This window comes from Balaenoptera acutorostrata, chromosome X, assembly GCF_949987535.1.
Source record: "Balaenoptera acutorostrata chromosome X, mBalAcu1.1, whole genome shotgun sequence".
Lineage (NCBI taxonomy): Eukaryota > Metazoa > Chordata > Mammalia > Artiodactyla > Balaenopteridae > Balaenoptera > Balaenoptera acutorostrata.
The window spans coordinates 22516879-22533825 of NC_080085.1; the positions used below are offsets into that span (position 1 = coordinate 22516879).

Sequence of the window (16947 nt, forward strand, 5' to 3'; positions counted from 1 at the left end):
ACTTGAGCCCTTGATTCTTCCACTGTGCTCTGGGACCATGAATCTCTACTGCTTCACTGAAGGAACCTGAGGCAGCATTTCAGAGCCCGCATGCCAGGAGCATGGGACACCAAAGATTGGGCTGGATGTGGCAGTATGGTCCACAGGCTGTGAGATAACCATCTGAAACTTTGTTAGTGGATGACAACTGGCCTTTTTAGATGATCATCTTCATAGACTATCACACACGGACTCAAAGAGAGTAGCAAGTAACACAGCAGTTGTACAAAAGGACAGAAATTCATTTCTGAACTTTTGGGCAATGCCCCTGATGTCAACAAAGAGAGACCACAGTGAGAACTGTCAGGCTAAGGAGCCCCTTCACTGACTCCTCTGGGATTCTGTGGGGCATGGTTGGGGACAGGGATGGAGTCATACCAGAGAAGGATGGAATCGCAGGCCCTGCCAGCAGTCAGTGTGAGGACCTTAAGTGAGACCTGACGGGCTCCAAACCACAGAAGAGAGTCTCGCCTCCTTTCCCCTCAGCTCATCTTACCTGCACCAGCCATCTCTGGGAGGCTCCAGGCAGAAGTGTCCAGATGAGACGAGCCTGCACTTCACACCAGCAGTCTCAGGGAGCTGATGTCTTTGATGCGAGGCCTTGGCCTCAGGTCAGCAGACGGGAGGTAGCCCAGCACCTACAGGGAGTCAAGAGAAGACACTGAGAGGGGATTGAGAGCAGCATCCACCATAGAACAGGGGGCCCCAAAGAGGCCTCACTGTCAGTCTCGGGGGACCCAGGCATGGCTGTGAGGCTCAGGCCCCCAGATACTTCCGGCTGGGGGTGCCGACAGAAATGAGAGCCAAGGTGTGACGCCTGCTGACTCAGCTCAGCAGAGGGAAAAGTCCCAGGACCTGCCAAGAGTCAATGAAAGGCCCACGTGCCAGTCCTGCGGGAAGCTCCGCCTGCACCACCCCACACCTCCCGTCCCGCTCCGGCCCGGCCCGGCCCCTCCCCCGCCCCGCCCCGCCCCGCCCCGCCCCGCCCCTGCTGTCCTCCTGGAGCCCAGATGCGCATGACCGGAAGTGACGTCCTCCTAACCACGCTGTGGGGGCGAGGCCATTTTTGAGAGCTGCCGTCCTGCGAGGGTGAGTCGCGGGAGGAGTCCCACGTCTCGTCAGGTGTCAAGGTGTGAGGGGACCCCACTTAGAAGTGCGGGGACACGCCCCCGACACCCCCAATCCCCTTTCCCTCCCCGAAGAGGCGGCCACACAGGCCCCGCCCACCCCGCCCCTGCTCTCGGCCCGAGAGGCTCGGGCCTGGCTGTTAGGCCCCAAGTCCATCCGCTTCCCCCGCGGGGTCTCGGGCAAGGAAGGCCTCGCTCTGAGGCTGGTGGACCCTGGCTCAGCTCAGTAGAGGGAGCGCCCCAGGCCCTGTGGAGTGAAGGACGGGACCCTCGTGGGGTCCGAGGGGCTCCACACCCCAGAACGGCGGCCACGCAGACCCCGCCCCTGACGTCGGCCTGGGAGCCTCCGGGCAGGTCTAAAGACGGAGGGGCTCCCTCAGTGCGAACGCGGGCGGGCGGACGGACGGATGGACGGACGGAGGCGGGAGACTCAGGGAGGAGGGGGCCTTGTTCTGAGGGGCTGGCCGCAGGTCAGCAGAGGGAGGATTTCCAGGGCACGGGAGGAGTCAGGGTGAGGACCGTCCTCCCCGTCGCAAGGGCACCTCAGAACCCCTCCCCTGTTGTCAGCCGCTTCCTTCCGGCCACACACGGAGAAGGGAGGGCTGCTGTCTGAGAGGGGAGGTGCAGGCCAGCAGAAGGCGCGTCCCTGAGCACTCCCAAGAGTCAGCCCAAGCCCTTGAGTGAGGACCAGTGGGGCCGCCAACCACAGGGCCTCGACCTGTCTGCCGCGCGCTGCAGGCTTGGTAGAACTCTGCCACATGCGGCCGCGTGGTCACCCTCACTGCCTCCTAATGAGACTCCAGGAGGTGCCGGCACGGGTGCGAGCAGATGGCCCTCGGGGCAAGAGGGGAGCTCCAGGCTGCACCGGCCGTCCAGGGAGGAACCCGAGTGAGGACTAAGGGAGCCACCCACCCCGAAGAGAAGGGACGAGAGAGAATAGGGCCTGTCTCCTCCTGCCAACCCGTAAACTCCCAAGGAAGGACTGTCAGGCTGAGACTGCCCGTAATTTCCTCTGCCAGGTCCAAGGGAGGTTAGAGCTTTGTTCTGAAGGGGCCATCACCAGGCAGCAGAAGGGAGGGTCCCAGGACCCTTCGGTGGTGGGCTGAACGCTCCCTCCTTTCCTCCTCCTGGGTGTCATGGAAGATGGTGGTGTCAACTTCAGAGCAGCAGACGGGATGGGGTGGGGGGGTGGGGGTGGGGGAGTCTTGCCAGCAACTGTCATCCTGACTCTGAATGGGAACCGCGAGGACCTACCTCCCCTGCCAGCCCCCACTGTCACCCCCGTACCGCCCAGGCAGGGCTGGCTGGCTGTGCCCCAAGGCTCACTCTACCGTCCTCCACAGGGGTCTCAGGGGACAGGCGGAGCAGGAGAACGGGAGCCCTGTGGGTCCTCGAGCAGTGCCCTCAAGGACCCTGCAGAGGCGGCCTTGGTTAAAGCCAGGGAGGAATCTCCCCGCTGAAGGTGCTCACAGCATCTCCTTGTCCCTCCCCCAGGTGCCCTCATTGCCTGCCTTCCTGCCCACACTCCCGCCTGCTGGCCCTGACCTGTGTCATCATGCCTCGGGGCCAGAAGAGGAAGCGCCGTGCCCGCGAGAGACGCCACCAGGCCCGGGGGGAGACTCAGAGTCTCAAGGGTGCCCAGGCCACTGAGGCGGCGGCGGCGGCGGCGGCAGCAGAGATAGAAGAGTCGCCCTCCTCCCCCGCTTCTGTTTCTCGGGGTACTCCCCCGAGCTCCCGTGCTGCTGGCGCTCGCCGGGAGCCTCGGGGAGCCCCAGCCACTAGCTCTCGTGATGCAGGGGTTTCCTGCCCAGGATATGAAGAGGGTGCCCGGGCGAGCCAAGATGAGAAAAGTGCAAGTACCTCCCAGGAAGCACCTTCCACTCACAGCACTTGCATAGATCGTCTGTCCATGAAGGCCAGCATGTTGGTGCAGGTCCTGCTGGAGAAGTACAAGCTGAACGAGCCCATCCCGCAGGCAGAAATGCTGAAGGCTGTCAGCAAGAAGTACACGAAGCACTTCCCTGAGATCCTCAGGAGAGCCTCTGAGTGCATGGAGCTGGTCTTTGGCCTCGAGCTGAAGGAAGTCGACCCCAGCCGTCACTCCTACGCCCTCATCAGCAAGCTGGCCCTCCCCAGCGAGGGAAGTCCGAGTGATGAGTCGGGGCTGCCCACGTCCGGTCTCCTGATGATTCTCCTGGGCGTGATCTTCAAGAAGGGCAACCGTGCCACCGAGGAGGAGATCTGGGAATTCCTCAATGCGGTGGGTTTGTATGCTGGGAGGAGGCACTCGATCTTTGGGGAGCCCAGGAGGCTCATCAGCGAAGGTTTCGTGCCGCAGAAGTACCTGACGTACCGCCAGGTGCCCAACAGCGATCCTCCGCGCTATGAGTTCCTGTGGGGCCCGAGAGCCCTGGCTGAAACCAGCAAGATGAAAGTGCTGGAGTTTGTGGCCAGGATCGCTGGTACCGTCCCCAGTGCCTTCCCAGATCTCTATGAGGAGGCTCTGCAAGATGAGGAAGAGAGAGCAGGAGTGAGAGCCGCGGCCAGGGCTGCAGCTGTGGCTGAGGGCAGTGCACTTCCAGGGCCAAGGCCCCGCAGCTCTTCCCACATCTAGGGAGGGAGGCCGCGGGCAGTTTGTTCACTTTGTTTTGGAAGGGAGCAGTCAAGCTCCTAAATAGTGCAGAGTAGTAGGGGTGGAGGGAACAAGGTATAGATCTTATTTCTCTTCCGGTTTTAAACTAGTAACTTCTATACATTATTTATTGATTTATTTAGGTTTTTTCAAATGTTTTTTTCTTGTAATAGATAGTGTGTTTTCGTAAGAATATGAATTCGTGCATGACATTGCTTGCATATTTATTGCTGTTTAAAGAGTTCTAAAGTTACAGTTTTGGTATATGTAAAAGAAATTCACGAACCATCTATATTTTCTGTATGATCCACAAGTAGAAAACATGGCACTGCAGTAGAGATTTTCATGGAAACGTGAAAGACGACCACAGAAAATATTTGGAAACAAAAAATGGAGAAAACATAGAGTAAAAGGTATTTAATTCGTGGTTTGCCTTATTTCTTTTAAACTTTCTCATTTGTGAGTATTTGTTTCTTTTGTCCTAGTGCACTGCATATTCTCTGCTACCTACTGGGTTAAAAATAAACTCTGATGGGAGGGTGGTATTTTGGGGGTTCATAATAATCACATCATAACTGCCATTCATCAAAAACCCAATATTTCTTAATGAGTATGCCACTGCTTTATATGTAGTACATAACATTCCAACATTCATGCAGGATAGGATTTAGCAGACTCCCTTTATAGGTGAATAACTTGCAAATTTCTCAAGTTCACAAGACTGATCAAGTGACCTTGCTGGGTCTAGTCCCCTGGTCGGGAATAGTCTAGAGCCTACACTCTTCCACTCCTCCCAGCCTAAGCCAGACCTTACGTCTTTTAATTCATTTTTCTTCTCACCACTCCAAAAGGTATCTCATGGGATAAAAGGGGCCCTGTTCCCAAAGCACTGTTTTGGAATACAGTAATAGTAACGCTGAATAAGTGAATGGTATGAATAAAAAAAAAATATTCGGTGACAGTGGGGTCTTCTACATATGCAATGTCAGATAACCTGAAAAGATCAGCATCTCCTCATTTACTCTTCAAGTTTCTCAGGGACATAAAAGCCTTGGTTTAAGAGCTGTGTCCTCAGGTCAGTGGAGGGAGGAGTCCCAGCCTCTGATAGTTATTCAAGGTGAGGACCTTAGAAGAGAAGGGGGCCCCACAAAGTGTACCCTGCTTTCTCCCTTGTGCGGCCATGGGCAGAGCTGTGTGTCTGAAGGTACCCCTTCTTTTCCTCCGGGGCAAGGGTGGAGAGGTTCTCAGGGAGGCGAGTTCCTTGGTCTTGTGGCAGCATCTCCAATCCTGCCCAAGCAGGAGATCCTAACAGGCCTTAATTTGATTCAGGGTGAGGACACTGGGTGCTGATGAGTGGACTCCCCATAACAAAGGGGACCACGCAGAGGCCCCCGGCAGGGGTAGCCAGGGAATAGGTCTCTTACCTCCCCTTCTGGTGTCTCAGGAAGGTGAAAGCCTTGGCCTGAGGCTGGCAGGCAGACAGTCAGCAGGGAGGCTGGAGTCCCATATGCTACCTGAAGTCAAGGTAAGAAACCTGAGTTAGGACTGAGGGGCCACTGACTCCAGAAGAGTGGGGCCTTGTAAAATCCTGCTCCTCAGAAGACCCCAACAGCTTTGGACAGATCTGGTTCATCCTGACTTCCAATTCCGAATTTCCAAGAAGGTAACGCCTTTGTTCTGAGGAGCACAGCTTCAGGGGAGTGGAGGGCGGAGTCCTGGGTCTGGTCAGGCATGACGATGAGGACCCTGAATGAGGAGCAAGGGGACCACTCACTCCAGAACAGAGGAGAATGCAGAGTCCCACCCCTGATGTCAGCCCCAGGCGGCCCAGGACAAAGCTTTCTGGCTGACGTGCCCCCCCCCCTTCCACTGGGAGTGGTCTCAGGGAGGCGAGGGCCTTGGTCTACTGGGAACAGCCTCCCTCAGTAGAGACCGGAAATCCGGTGACTCTAAATGAGGATAAAGGGACTCCACCTAGAACAGAGCCCTGCCACTGGATACCTCCCCTCGGCAAATCCAGGAACGTTGGCATGATGCCCCCCACACGTTTCCTTTTAGAGCATCTCCGGTAGATGAGGCACTTGGTCTCAGGGGCCAGCCTCACGTTCGCACAGGGAGGAGTTCCAGGTGCTGCCAAGAGTCAAGCAGAGGACCATGAGGACTGAGGGAACCACCCAAATCATAAAAGTGGGGACGCCACAGAATCCCTCCCTTACGGTCGGCCATGAGTGACCACAGGCAGTCATGCCCACGTGAGGCAACCCTCACATCCTCCTAGGTGGTCTCAGGGAATTAAAGGCTGTAGTATGAGAGGACAGGCCTCTCTAGGTCACGGGAAGAGTCAGTGTAAGGACTCTGAGTGAGGACCAAGGGGAACGCCCAACCGAAAAGAGAGAGGAACACAGAGCCCCACCACCCTTTCGGCCCTGGGAAGCCCCAGGCAGGGGTAGTTCGATGTGTCACCCACTTGCTTCCAGCTCTGGAGGACTCGGGTCAGTAGAGGGAAGAGTCCCAGATCCTGACACAGTGAGGACTATTGAGGTCACAAACCCCAGAAGAGTGGAGCCCGGAGAATCTTGCCCTCTGCTGTGAGTCCTCAGAGGCCCCTCAGAGAGAGCTGTGGCTGTGTGTGGCCTCCTGTGACTTCTCCTTCTGGGGACTCAGGGTGGCGAGGACTTTGCTCTGAGGCTGGCTGACTCAGCATAGGGGAAACTTCCAGGTTGTGCCAGGAGTTGGGGTGAGGACCCAAGGCTGGAGTGGAGCAGGAAAACCGTAACAATGGGGGCAGCACATCATCTCTCCCCTGCCGTCAGTCCTGGGAGACGCCTGGATAGATGTCAGGCCGAGCAGAGGCAACCCTTAACTCCTCCCAGGGTGACAGAGAAGTGAGGACAGTTAATAGGTGAAGAGAGCGAGAAATTATAGGTCTTCCCAGGAGTCAAACGGAGGAGCCTGAGTGAGGACTGGTGCGGCCAACCATAATAAGGCCTGGATTTGCCTGCCACAGCTTTCTGCCTTCAGAGACCACAGGTAGATGTGGGAAATCAGGCTACCCTCACTTCCTTCTGTGGGGTCTCAGAGAGCTGTGGGCCTTTCTACGAGCACATGTCCTCAGGCAAAGAGAGAGGAGCCACAGGCCTTCCCAGGAGGCAAACTGAGAACGCTGAGTGACGACTAAGGGGAACATGCCCCACCCCCTGAGCTGTGGGGACGACAAAGAGTCTAGCCTTGCCCCTGCTTTCAGCACTTGAAGGCTCAGGACAGGGCAGTCGGGCCGAGGCTCCTTTACATCAGGTCTAAGGGAGGTGAGATCCTTAGCCCGAAGGTAAAGCCATTAGAGGGCAGAAGGGTGGGTCCCAGGCCCTACGTGAAGCCAACTGAGAGCACTGAATAGGGACTGAGGACCCAGTGATCCCAGGATAGAAAGGACTCCACAGAGCTGTCAGCACTGTGTTCCCCCTGTCAGGGCGGTGAGCTGGGGCACCCCTCACTTCCTCCTCGTGGGTCCCCGGGACCACTGAGGTGTCAACTGCAGAGCAACAGAGAGGAGGAAGCCCAGGCCCTGGCTGCCGTCCACCTAAAGATCCTGAAGATGAACTGAGCAGACTCCCCGCCCTAGAACGCGGAAGGTCCCACTGGCAGCCCCTTCTGTCACCCCAGGGACACTCAGGTAGGCTGGCAGCCTGTAGCCCAAGGCTCACTCTACCGTCCTCCACAGGGGTCTCAGGGGACAGGCGGAGCAGGAGAACGGGAGCCCTGTGGGTCCTCGAGCAGTGCCCTCAAGGACCCTGCAGAGGCGGCCTTGGTTAAAAAGCCAGGGAGGAATCTCCCCGCTGAAGGTGCTCACAGCATCTCCTTGTCCCTCCCCCAGCTGCCCTCATTGCCTGCCTTCCTGCCCACACTCCCGCCTGCTGGCCCTGACCTGTGTCATCGTGCCTCGGGGCCAGAAGAGCAAGCGCCGTGCCCGCGAGAGACGCCACCAGGCCCGGGGGGAGACTCAGAGTCTCAAGGGTGCCCAGGCCACTGAGGCGGCGGCGGCGGCGGCGGCGGCGGTGGCAGCAGAGATAGAAGAGTCGCCCTCCTCCCCCGCTTCTGTTTCTCGGGGTACTCCCCCGAGCTCCCGTGCTGCTGGCACTCGCCAGGAGCCTCAGGGAGCCCCAGCCACTAGCTGTCGTGATGCAGGGGTTTCATGCCCAGGATCTGAAGAGGGTGCCCAGAGCCAAGATGAGGATAGCGAGTCACAGATGAGCGGGCCTGCCCCATCCTGGACGGCTCGTCTTTCCCTCCCCTACCTGGACACCGGTGGTTGGAGCATGCCCAGAGATCCTCCCTCTCGTGGTCAAGGACCACTGCTAGGTTTCCAGCCATACCAGGACCAAGCAAGACAAAACCGCCAGCACAGGTTGACGCAGGCGCACCAAGACCGAGAAGGTGACTCAAGGTAACCCAGGGTTCGTTATGCCTCATTTGTAATAACTTAGCATTGCGGCTTTTGCTTCCCCGCCCCACCCCATGGGTTCTGCTTGGGTGCTTATGGGTAAGTGCCTGCATACTAGCAGGAAAGTTACATAACCTAAAGCTGTCAATCGATTTGTCAGTCAAATAACACAGGACACAGGGAGGGACCACCACTCTACAAAACACGGCCCTACCCCATTGCGGGGCTGCTTCTGGTTTCCAGACAACCCGCTCTCCTGCTTTCTCGGGAGTGTACTTTTGCTCTGCTTAACTGAACTCTTGCTACTTAAAACTGCTCTACGCCTCTCGATTGAATTCTTCCTCTTTGGGAGGGCAAGAACCAAGGAAATCGCCATTCTGCTGGTGACAGTATGGATCACACATTCATTACTTTTATCAGGTACAAGTTAAAGTTTTGATATTTTATAAAACAAATTCAGAAACCTTCCATTTTTTTTTTATGACCTCGAACAAGAAAAGACAGCAATGGAAGAGGGATTTCCATGGAACTGTGAATAGACTCGGCAGTAAAATAATGTGGGTCCAGTAAAAAAGAAAAGAAAAAGAGTAAATGGTGGTACATTTTTGGTTTTTTATTCTTTTAGTGCTTCTTTTTGTAAAATTGAAAGATGTTTTCTTAGATTATTCAAGATTGTGAGAGAAATTAAACAATAATAAAGTAGACCTCCTTATCGTTGCCACTCTTATTCCCAACCATTAATTGAGCACCTACTCTTTGGAAGGCTCCATGGCAGAACTGGGGATGGTAAGAAAAAGAAGACTGAGCCACTGTCCATAGAACTTTAGAGCCTAGGAGCTGCCGCCATATCAAGAAGATGGTGAGACACACTCTAAGACCTAAATAGATGACAAGTTAAAACAAGGGGTGGGAAAGAGAGGAGGTTCCAGATGAGAGCAGTCAAGTGTAAATGCTGTTTTTGCTCACAGATGACCTAACTGTCTATGTAGGAAATCTCAAATGATCAACAACAAGAAAACTCCTGGTATTAATAAGCCAAGGTTAATACTCAACAGTCAATTGTTGTCCAATAAACAAATGGAATTTGCAATTGAAAAACCTAATGCCATTTACATTAGCACCAAAAAAAGATTGATTATAAATAATTCTTAAAAATATACGTATAAGATTTATATGAGAAATGCAAACGTCACTGAAAAAAATTAAAGAAGATCTAAATAAAGAGAGAAACACTCCATGTTCATGGATAGGAGGATGCAAGATTGTTGAGATGTCAGTTACTCCCAACTTGATTTATACACTCGATACAATTCTGCTCAAAACTCCAGCAAGTTATTTTGTAGATAGCAACAAACAATCTAAAGTTTATATAAAAAATGAAAAGATCCATAATAACCAACTCAAATCAATACCGAAGAAGATCAAAGTCAGAGAACTGATATTACTGGATTTCAAAACGGACTTTAAAGCTACAATAATCAAGACCACATACTATTAGCAAAAGAAGAGACAAATAGACCAAGGCACAGGATAGAAAACCTAGAAATAGACCCCTCATACAGTCAACTGATCTTTAACAAAGGAGCAAAGGCAATTCAATAGAGAAAGGAGTCTTTTAACTCACAGTGCTGGGACAACTAGACATGCGCATACAACAAAAAAGAATGTTGATACAGACTTTACATGTTTCAAAATAATTAACTCAAAATGGATCACAGACCTAAATGGAAAACTCAAAATTTAAAAAATGCCCGGGCCTTCCCTCATGGTCCAGTGGTTAAGACTGCACTTCCACGGCAGGGGGCATGGGTTTGATCCTTGGTCAGGGAACTAAGATCCTGCCTGCCATGCGGAGTGGGAAAACAAAACAAAACAAAACAAACAAAAAAAAAACAGAAGGAAATATAGGAGAAAATCTTGGGTTTCGCAACGAGATTTTAGACGCAACACCAAAAGCACAATCCATGAAGGAGAAAAATGATAAGCTGAACTTCATTAAAATTAAAAACTTCTACTCTGTAAAAGGTACTATTAAGAGAATGAAAAGACAAGCCGCAGACTGGGAAAAAATAATTGTAAGACACATATCTGATAATAAACATGAATCAAAAATATACAATGACCTCTTAAAAAACTCAACAATAAGAAAACAAAAACGTCAATTTAACAGTGGTGAAAAGAGCTGAACGGACGCCTCATCAAAAATATACACAGATGGCAAATAGCATACGAAAAGACGATCAACATCACAGGTCTTCAGGGAGTTTGGGATTTAAACAACAATGAGATACCTATTAATATGGCTAAAACAAAAACAAACACCTGACAATACCAAATGCTGGCAAGGATGGGGACCAATAGGAACTCTCATTCAGTGCTAAAGGGAATGCAAAGTGATAGAGACACACTGTCTGGAAACTGGCTGGAAGTTTCTTTTAAGCTAAACATAATCTTATCATATGATCTAGCAATTAAACGCCTAGGTATTTACTCAAAAGAGTTGAAAACTTATGTCCATCCGAAAGCCTTCAAACCAATGTTAAGAGTACACAAATTCATAGTTGCCAAAAACTGAAATCAACCAAGATGACCTTCAGCAGATGAATGGGTAAACAAACTGTGGTAGTCCACATGATGGAATGCTATTCAGCCATGAAGAGAAATGACATTTCAAACCACAAACAGATACAGAGAAACTTAAATGTATACTGATTAGCAAAAGGAGCTAGTTTAAAAAGCCTACATATTGAGTTATTTGTAGTGAGGTGGATGGACCTAGAGTCTGTCATACAGAGTGAAGTAAGTCAGAAAGAGAAAAACAAATACCGTATGCTAACACATACATATGGAATCTAAGAAAAAAGAAATATGGTCATGAAGAACCTAGGGGCAAGATGGGAATAAAGATGCAGACCTACTAGAGAATGGACCTGAGGGTACGGGGAGGGGGAAGGGTACGCTGGGACAAAGTGAGAGAGTGGCACGGACATATATACACTACCAAACGTAAAACAGAGAGCTAGCGGGAAGCAGTCGCATAGCACAGGGAGATGAGCTCGGTGCTTTGTGACCACCTAGAGGGGTGGGATAGGGAGGGTGGGAGGGAGGGAGATGCAAGAGGGAAGAGATATGGGGATATATGTATAACTGATTCACTTTGTTATAAAGCAGAAACTAACACACCATCGTAAAGCAATTCTACTCCAATAAAGATGTTAAAAAAAAATCAAAAAAAAGGAAAAAAAAAAAAAGAAAATACACCATAGACTAAAGCAATAATATAAAAAACATACCTAGAAAGAAACCATACAAAAATGTATATAATCTACATGGAGGCAATAAGAAGAATTTCCTGACTGACTTAGGAAAAAGAAGTCTCAACCAGAATAGTATGTTATGTGTATTCGTGAGGCACAGATATTGTAAGAATATCGATTTTCCTTAATTCATTTACAGTTTTAGTACCTTATCCATAGCAGCTGATGACAATCAAACATGGGCTACTGTTTCCTGTACCCAAAATCAACCATGGAAAAATTACAGAAGGAATAAAGAGAAAACATTAACAAAAGCAAAAACACAAAACTAAATAATCCCTGAGGGACAATAAGTCTCCACTGAACTAGAACCTGAGTGTGGGCAGGTAGGGGGATGCCCTGAATTCGAGACAGGTCTGTAGCCTGCAAGAGAGGCAGATGACAGGACTGATTAGAGAAAAGCCTTTAAACTTGAGCCCTTGATTCTTCCACTGTGCTCTGGGACCATGAATCTCTACTGCTTCACTGAAGGAACCTGAGGCAGCATTTCAGAGCCCGCATGCCAGGAGCATGGGACACCAAAGATTGGGCTGGATGTGGCAGTATGGTCCACAGGCTGTGAGATAACCATCTGAAACTTTGTTAGTGGATGACAACTGGCCTTTTTAGATGATCATCTTCATAGACTATCACACACGGACTCAAAGAGAGTAGCAAGTAACACAGCAGTTGTACAAAAGGACAGAAATTCATTTCTGAACTTTTGGGCAATGCCCCTGATGTCAACAAAGAGAGACCACAGTGAGAACTGTCAGGCTAAGGAGCCCCTTCACTGACTCCTCTGGGATTCTGTGGGGCATGGTTGGGGACAGGGATGGAGTCATACCAGAGAAGGATGGAATCGCAGGCCCTGCCAGCAGTCAGTGTGAGGACCTTAAGTGAGACCTGACGGGCTCCAAACCACAGAAGAGAGTCTCGCCTCCTTTCCCCTCAGCTCATCTTACCTGCACCAGCCATCTCTGGGAGGCTCCAGGCAGAAGTGTCCAGATGAGACGAGCCTGCACTTCACACCAGCAGTCTCAGGGAGCTGATGTCTTTGATGCGAGGCCTTGGCCTCAGGTCAGCAGACGGGAGGTAGCCCAGCACCTACAGGGAGTCAAGAGAAGACACTGAGAGGGGATTGAGAGCAGCATCCACCATAGAACAGGGGGCCCCAAAGAGGCCTCACTGTCAGTCTCGGGGGACCCAGGCATGGCTGTGAGGCTCAGGCCCCCAGATACTTCCGGCTGGGGGTGCCGACAGAAATGAGAGCCAAGGTGTGACGCCTGCTGACTCAGCTCAGCAGAGGGAAAAGTCCCAGGACCTGCCAAGAGTCAATGAAAGGCCCACGTGCCAGTCCTGCGGGAAGCTCCGCCTGCACCACCCCACACCTCCCGTCCCGCTCCGGCCCGGCCCGGCCCCTCCCCCGCCCCGCCCCGCCCCGCCCCGCCCCGCCCCTGCTGTCCTCCTGGAGCCCAGATGCGCATGACCGGAAGTGACGTCCTCCTAACCACGCTGTGGGGGCGAGGCCATTTTTGAGAGCTGCCGTCCTGCGAGGGTGAGTCGCGGGAGGAGTCCCACGTCTCGTCAGGTGTCAAGGTGTGAGGGGACCCCACTTAGAAGTGCGGGGACACGCCCCCGACACCCCCAATCCCCTTTCCCTCCCCGAAGAGGCGGCCACACAGGCCCCGCCCACCCCGCCCCTGCTCTCGGCCCGAGAGGCTCGGGCCTGGCTGTTAGGCCCCAAGTCCATCCGCTTCCCCCGCGGGGTCTCGGGCAAGGAAGGCCTCGCTCTGAGGCTGGTGGACCCTGGCTCAGCTCAGTAGAGGGAGCGCCCCAGGCCCTGTGGAGTGAAGGACGGGACCCTCGTGGGGTCCGAGGGGCTCCACACCCCAGAACGGCGGCCACGCAGACCCCGCCCCTGACGTCGGCCTGGGAGCCTCCGGGCAGGTCTAAAGACGGAGGGGCTCCCTCAGTGCGAACGCGGGCGGGCGGACGGACGGATGGACGGACGGAGGCGGGAGACTCAGGGAGGAGGGGGCCTTGTTCTGAGGGGCTGGCCGCAGGTCAGCAGAGGGAGGATTTCCAGGGCACGGGAGGAGTCAGGGTGAGGACCGTCCTCCCCGTCGCAAGGGCACCTCAGAACCCCTCCCCTGTTGTCAGCCGCTTCCTTCCGGCCACACACGGAGAAGGGAGGGCTGCTGTCTGAGAGGGGAGGTGCAGGCCAGCAGAAGGCGCGTCCCTGAGCACTCCCAAGAGTCAGCCCAAGCCCTTGAGTGAGGACCAGTGGGGCCGCCAACCACAGGGCCTCGACCTGTCTGCCGCGCGCTGCAGGCTTGGTAGAACTCTGCCACATGCGGCCGCGTGGTCACCCTCACTGCCTCCTAATGAGACTCCAGGAGGTGCCGGCACGGGTGCGAGCAGATGGCCCTCGGGGCAAGAGGGGAGCTCCAGGCTGCACCGGCCGTCCAGGGAGGAACCCGAGTGAGGACTAAGGGAGCCACCCACCCCGAAGAGAAGGGACGAGAGAGAATAGGGCCTGTCTCCTCCTGCCAACCCGTAAACTCCCAAGGAAGGACTGTCAGGCTGAGACTGCCCGTAATTTCCTCTGCCAGGTCCAAGGGAGGTTAGAGCTTTGTTCTGAAGGGGCCATCACCAGGCAGCAGAAGGGAGGGTCCCAGGACCCTTCGGTGGTGGGCTGAACGCTCCCTCCTTTCCTCCTCCTGGGTGTCATGGAAGATGGTGGTGTCAACTTCAGAGCAGCAGACGGGATGGGGTGGGGGGGTGGGGGTGGGGGAGTCTTGCCAGCAACTGTCATCCTGACTCTGAATGGGAACCGCGAGGACCTACCTCCCCTGCCAGCCCCCACTGTCACCCCCGTACCGCCCAGGCAGGGCTGGCTGGCTGTGCCCCAAGGCTCACTCTACCGTCCTCCACAGGGGTCTCAGGGGACAGGCGGAGCAGGAGAACGGGAGCCCTGTGGGTCCTCGAGCAGTGCCCTCAAGGACCCTGCAGAGGCGGCCTTGGTTAAAGCCAGGGAGGAATCTCCCCGCTGAAGGTGCTCACAGCATCTCCTTGTCCCTCCCCCAGGTGCCCTCATTGCCTGCCTTCCTGCCCACACTCCCGCCTGCTGGCCCTGACCTGTGTCATCATGCCTCGGGGCCAGAAGAGGAAGCGCCGTGCCCGCGAGAGACGCCACCAGGCCCGGGGGGAGACTCAGAGTCTCAAGGGTGCCCAGGCCACTGAGGCGGCGGCGGCGGCGGCGGCAGCAGAGATAGAAGAGTCGCCCTCCTCCCCCGCTTCTGTTTCTCGGGGTACTCCCCCGAGCTCCCGTGCTGCTGGCGCTCGCCGGGAGCCTCGGGGAGCCCCAGCCACTAGCTCTCGTGATGCAGGGGTTTCCTGCCCAGGATATGAAGAGGGTGCCCGGGCGAGCCAAGATGAGAAAAGTGCAAGTACCTCCCAGGAAGCACCTTCCACTCACAGCACTTGCATAGATCGTCTGTCCATGAAGGCCAGCATGTTGGTGCAGGTCCTGCTGGAGAAGTACAAGCTGAACGAGCCCATCCCGCAGGCAGAAATGCTGAAGGCTGTCAGCAAGAAGTACACGAAGCACTTCCCTGAGATCCTCAGGAGAGCCTCTGAGTGCATGGAGCTGGTCTTTGGCCTCGAGCTGAAGGAAGTCGACCCCAGCCGTCACTCCTACGCCCTCATCAGCAAGCTGGCCCTCCCCAGCGAGGGAAGTCCGAGTGATGAGTCGGGGCTGCCCACGTCCGGTCTCCTGATGATTCTCCTGGGCGTGATCTTCAAGAAGGGCAACCGTGCCACCGAGGAGGAGATCTGGGAATTCCTCAATGCGGTGGGTTTGTATGCTGGGAGGAGGCACTCGATCTTTGGGGAGCCCAGGAGGCTCATCAGCGAAGGTTTCGTGCCGCAGAAGTACCTGACGTACCGCCAGGTGCCCAACAGCGATCCTCCGCGCTATGAGTTCCTGTGGGGCCCGAGAGCCCTGGCTGAAACCAGCAAGATGAAAGTGCTGGAGTTTGTGGCCAGGATCGCTGGTACCGTCCCCAGTGCCTTCCCAGATCTCTATGAGGAGGCTCTGCAAGATGAGGAAGAGAGAGCAGGAGTGAGAGCCGCGGCCAGGGCTGCAGCTGTGGCTGAGGGCAGTGCACTTCCAGGGCCAAGGCCCCGCAGCTCTTCCCACATCTAGGGAGGGAGGCCGCGGGCAGTTTGTTCACTTTGTTTTGGAAGGGAGCAGTCAAGCTCCTAAATAGTGCAGAGTAGTAGGGGTGGAGGGAACAAGGTATAGATCTTATTTCTCTTCCGGTTTTAAACTAGTAACTTCTATACATTATTTATTGATTTATTTAGGTTTTTTCAAATGTTTTTTTCTTGTAATAGATAGTGTGTTTTCGTAAGAATATGAATTCGTGCATGACATTGCTTGCATATTTATTGCTGTTTAAAGAGTTCTAAAGTTACAGTTTTGGTATATGTAAAAGAAATTCACGAACCATCTATATTTTCTGTATGATCCACAAGTAGAAAACATGGCACTGCAGTAGAGATTTTCATGGAAACGTGAAAGACGACCACAGAAAATATTTGGAAACAAAAAATGGAGAAAACATAGAGTAAAAGGTATTTAATTCGTGGTTTGCCTTATTTCTTTTAAACTTTCTCATTTGTGAGTATTTGTTTCTTTTGTCCTAGTGCACTGCATATTCTCTGCTACCTACTGGGTTAAAAATAAACTCTGATGGGAGGGTGGTATTTTGGGGGTTCATAATAATCACATCATAACTGCCATTCATCAAAAACCCAATATTTCTTAATGAGTATGCCACTGCTTTATATGTAGTACATAACATTCCAACATTCATGCAGGATAGGATTTAGCAGACTCCCTTTATAGGTGAATAACTTGCAAATTTCTCAAGTTCACAAGACTGATCAAGTGACCTTGCTGGGTCTAGTCCCCTGGTCGGGAATAGTCTAGAGCCTACACTCTTCCACTCCTCCCAGCCTAAGCCAGACCTTACGTCTTTTAATTCATTTTTCTTCTCACCACTCCAAAAGGTATCTCATGGGATAAAAGGGGCCCTGTTCCCAAAGCACTGTTTTGGAATACAGTAATAGTAACGCTGAATAAGTGAATGGTATGAATAAAAAAAAAATATTCGGTGACAGTGGGGTCTTCTACATATGCAATGTCAGATAACCTGAAAAGATCAGCATCTCCTCATTTACTCTTCAAGTTTCTCAGGGACATAAAAGCCTTGGTTTAAGAGCTGTGTCCTCAGGTCAGTGGAGGGAGGAGTCCCAGCCTCTGATAGTTATTCAAGGTGAGGACCTTAGAAGAGAAGGGGGCCCCACAAAGTGTACCCTGCTTTCTCCCTTGTGCGGCCATGGGCA

The 16947-nt window shown here is 53.2% G+C and overlaps 2 protein-coding genes across 2 annotated transcripts; both read left to right on the forward strand.

The window, feature by feature from the left end:
• The first annotated feature begins 2721 nt into the window (after positions 1-2721).
• Positions 2722-3780, forward strand: LOC130706472 (melanoma-associated antigen B4-like). The gene has a single exon (XM_057538627.1). The coding sequence runs from the start codon at positions 2722-2724 to the stop codon at positions 3778-3780; it is 1059 nt and encodes a 352-aa protein (XP_057394610.1).
• Positions 3781-14683: 10903 nt separating this feature from the next.
• Positions 14684-15742, forward strand: LOC130706473 (melanoma-associated antigen B4-like). Its single transcript, XM_057538628.1, has one exon. It carries the CDS (start codon positions 14684-14686, stop codon positions 15740-15742), a length of 1059 nt encoding a protein of 352 aa, XP_057394611.1.
• The last annotated feature ends 1205 nt before the right edge of the window (positions 15743-16947 follow it).

Bases quoted from the DNA above. Each gene is read 5' to 3' on its own strand.
- LOC130706472 (XM_057538627.1), top strand. From the start codon at position 2,722: ATGCCTCGGGGCCAGAAGAGGAAGCGCCGTGCCCGCGAGAGACGCCAC.
- LOC130706473 (XM_057538628.1), top strand. From the start codon at position 14,684: ATGCCTCGGGGCCAGAAGAGGAAGCGCCGTGCCCGCGAGAGACGCCAC.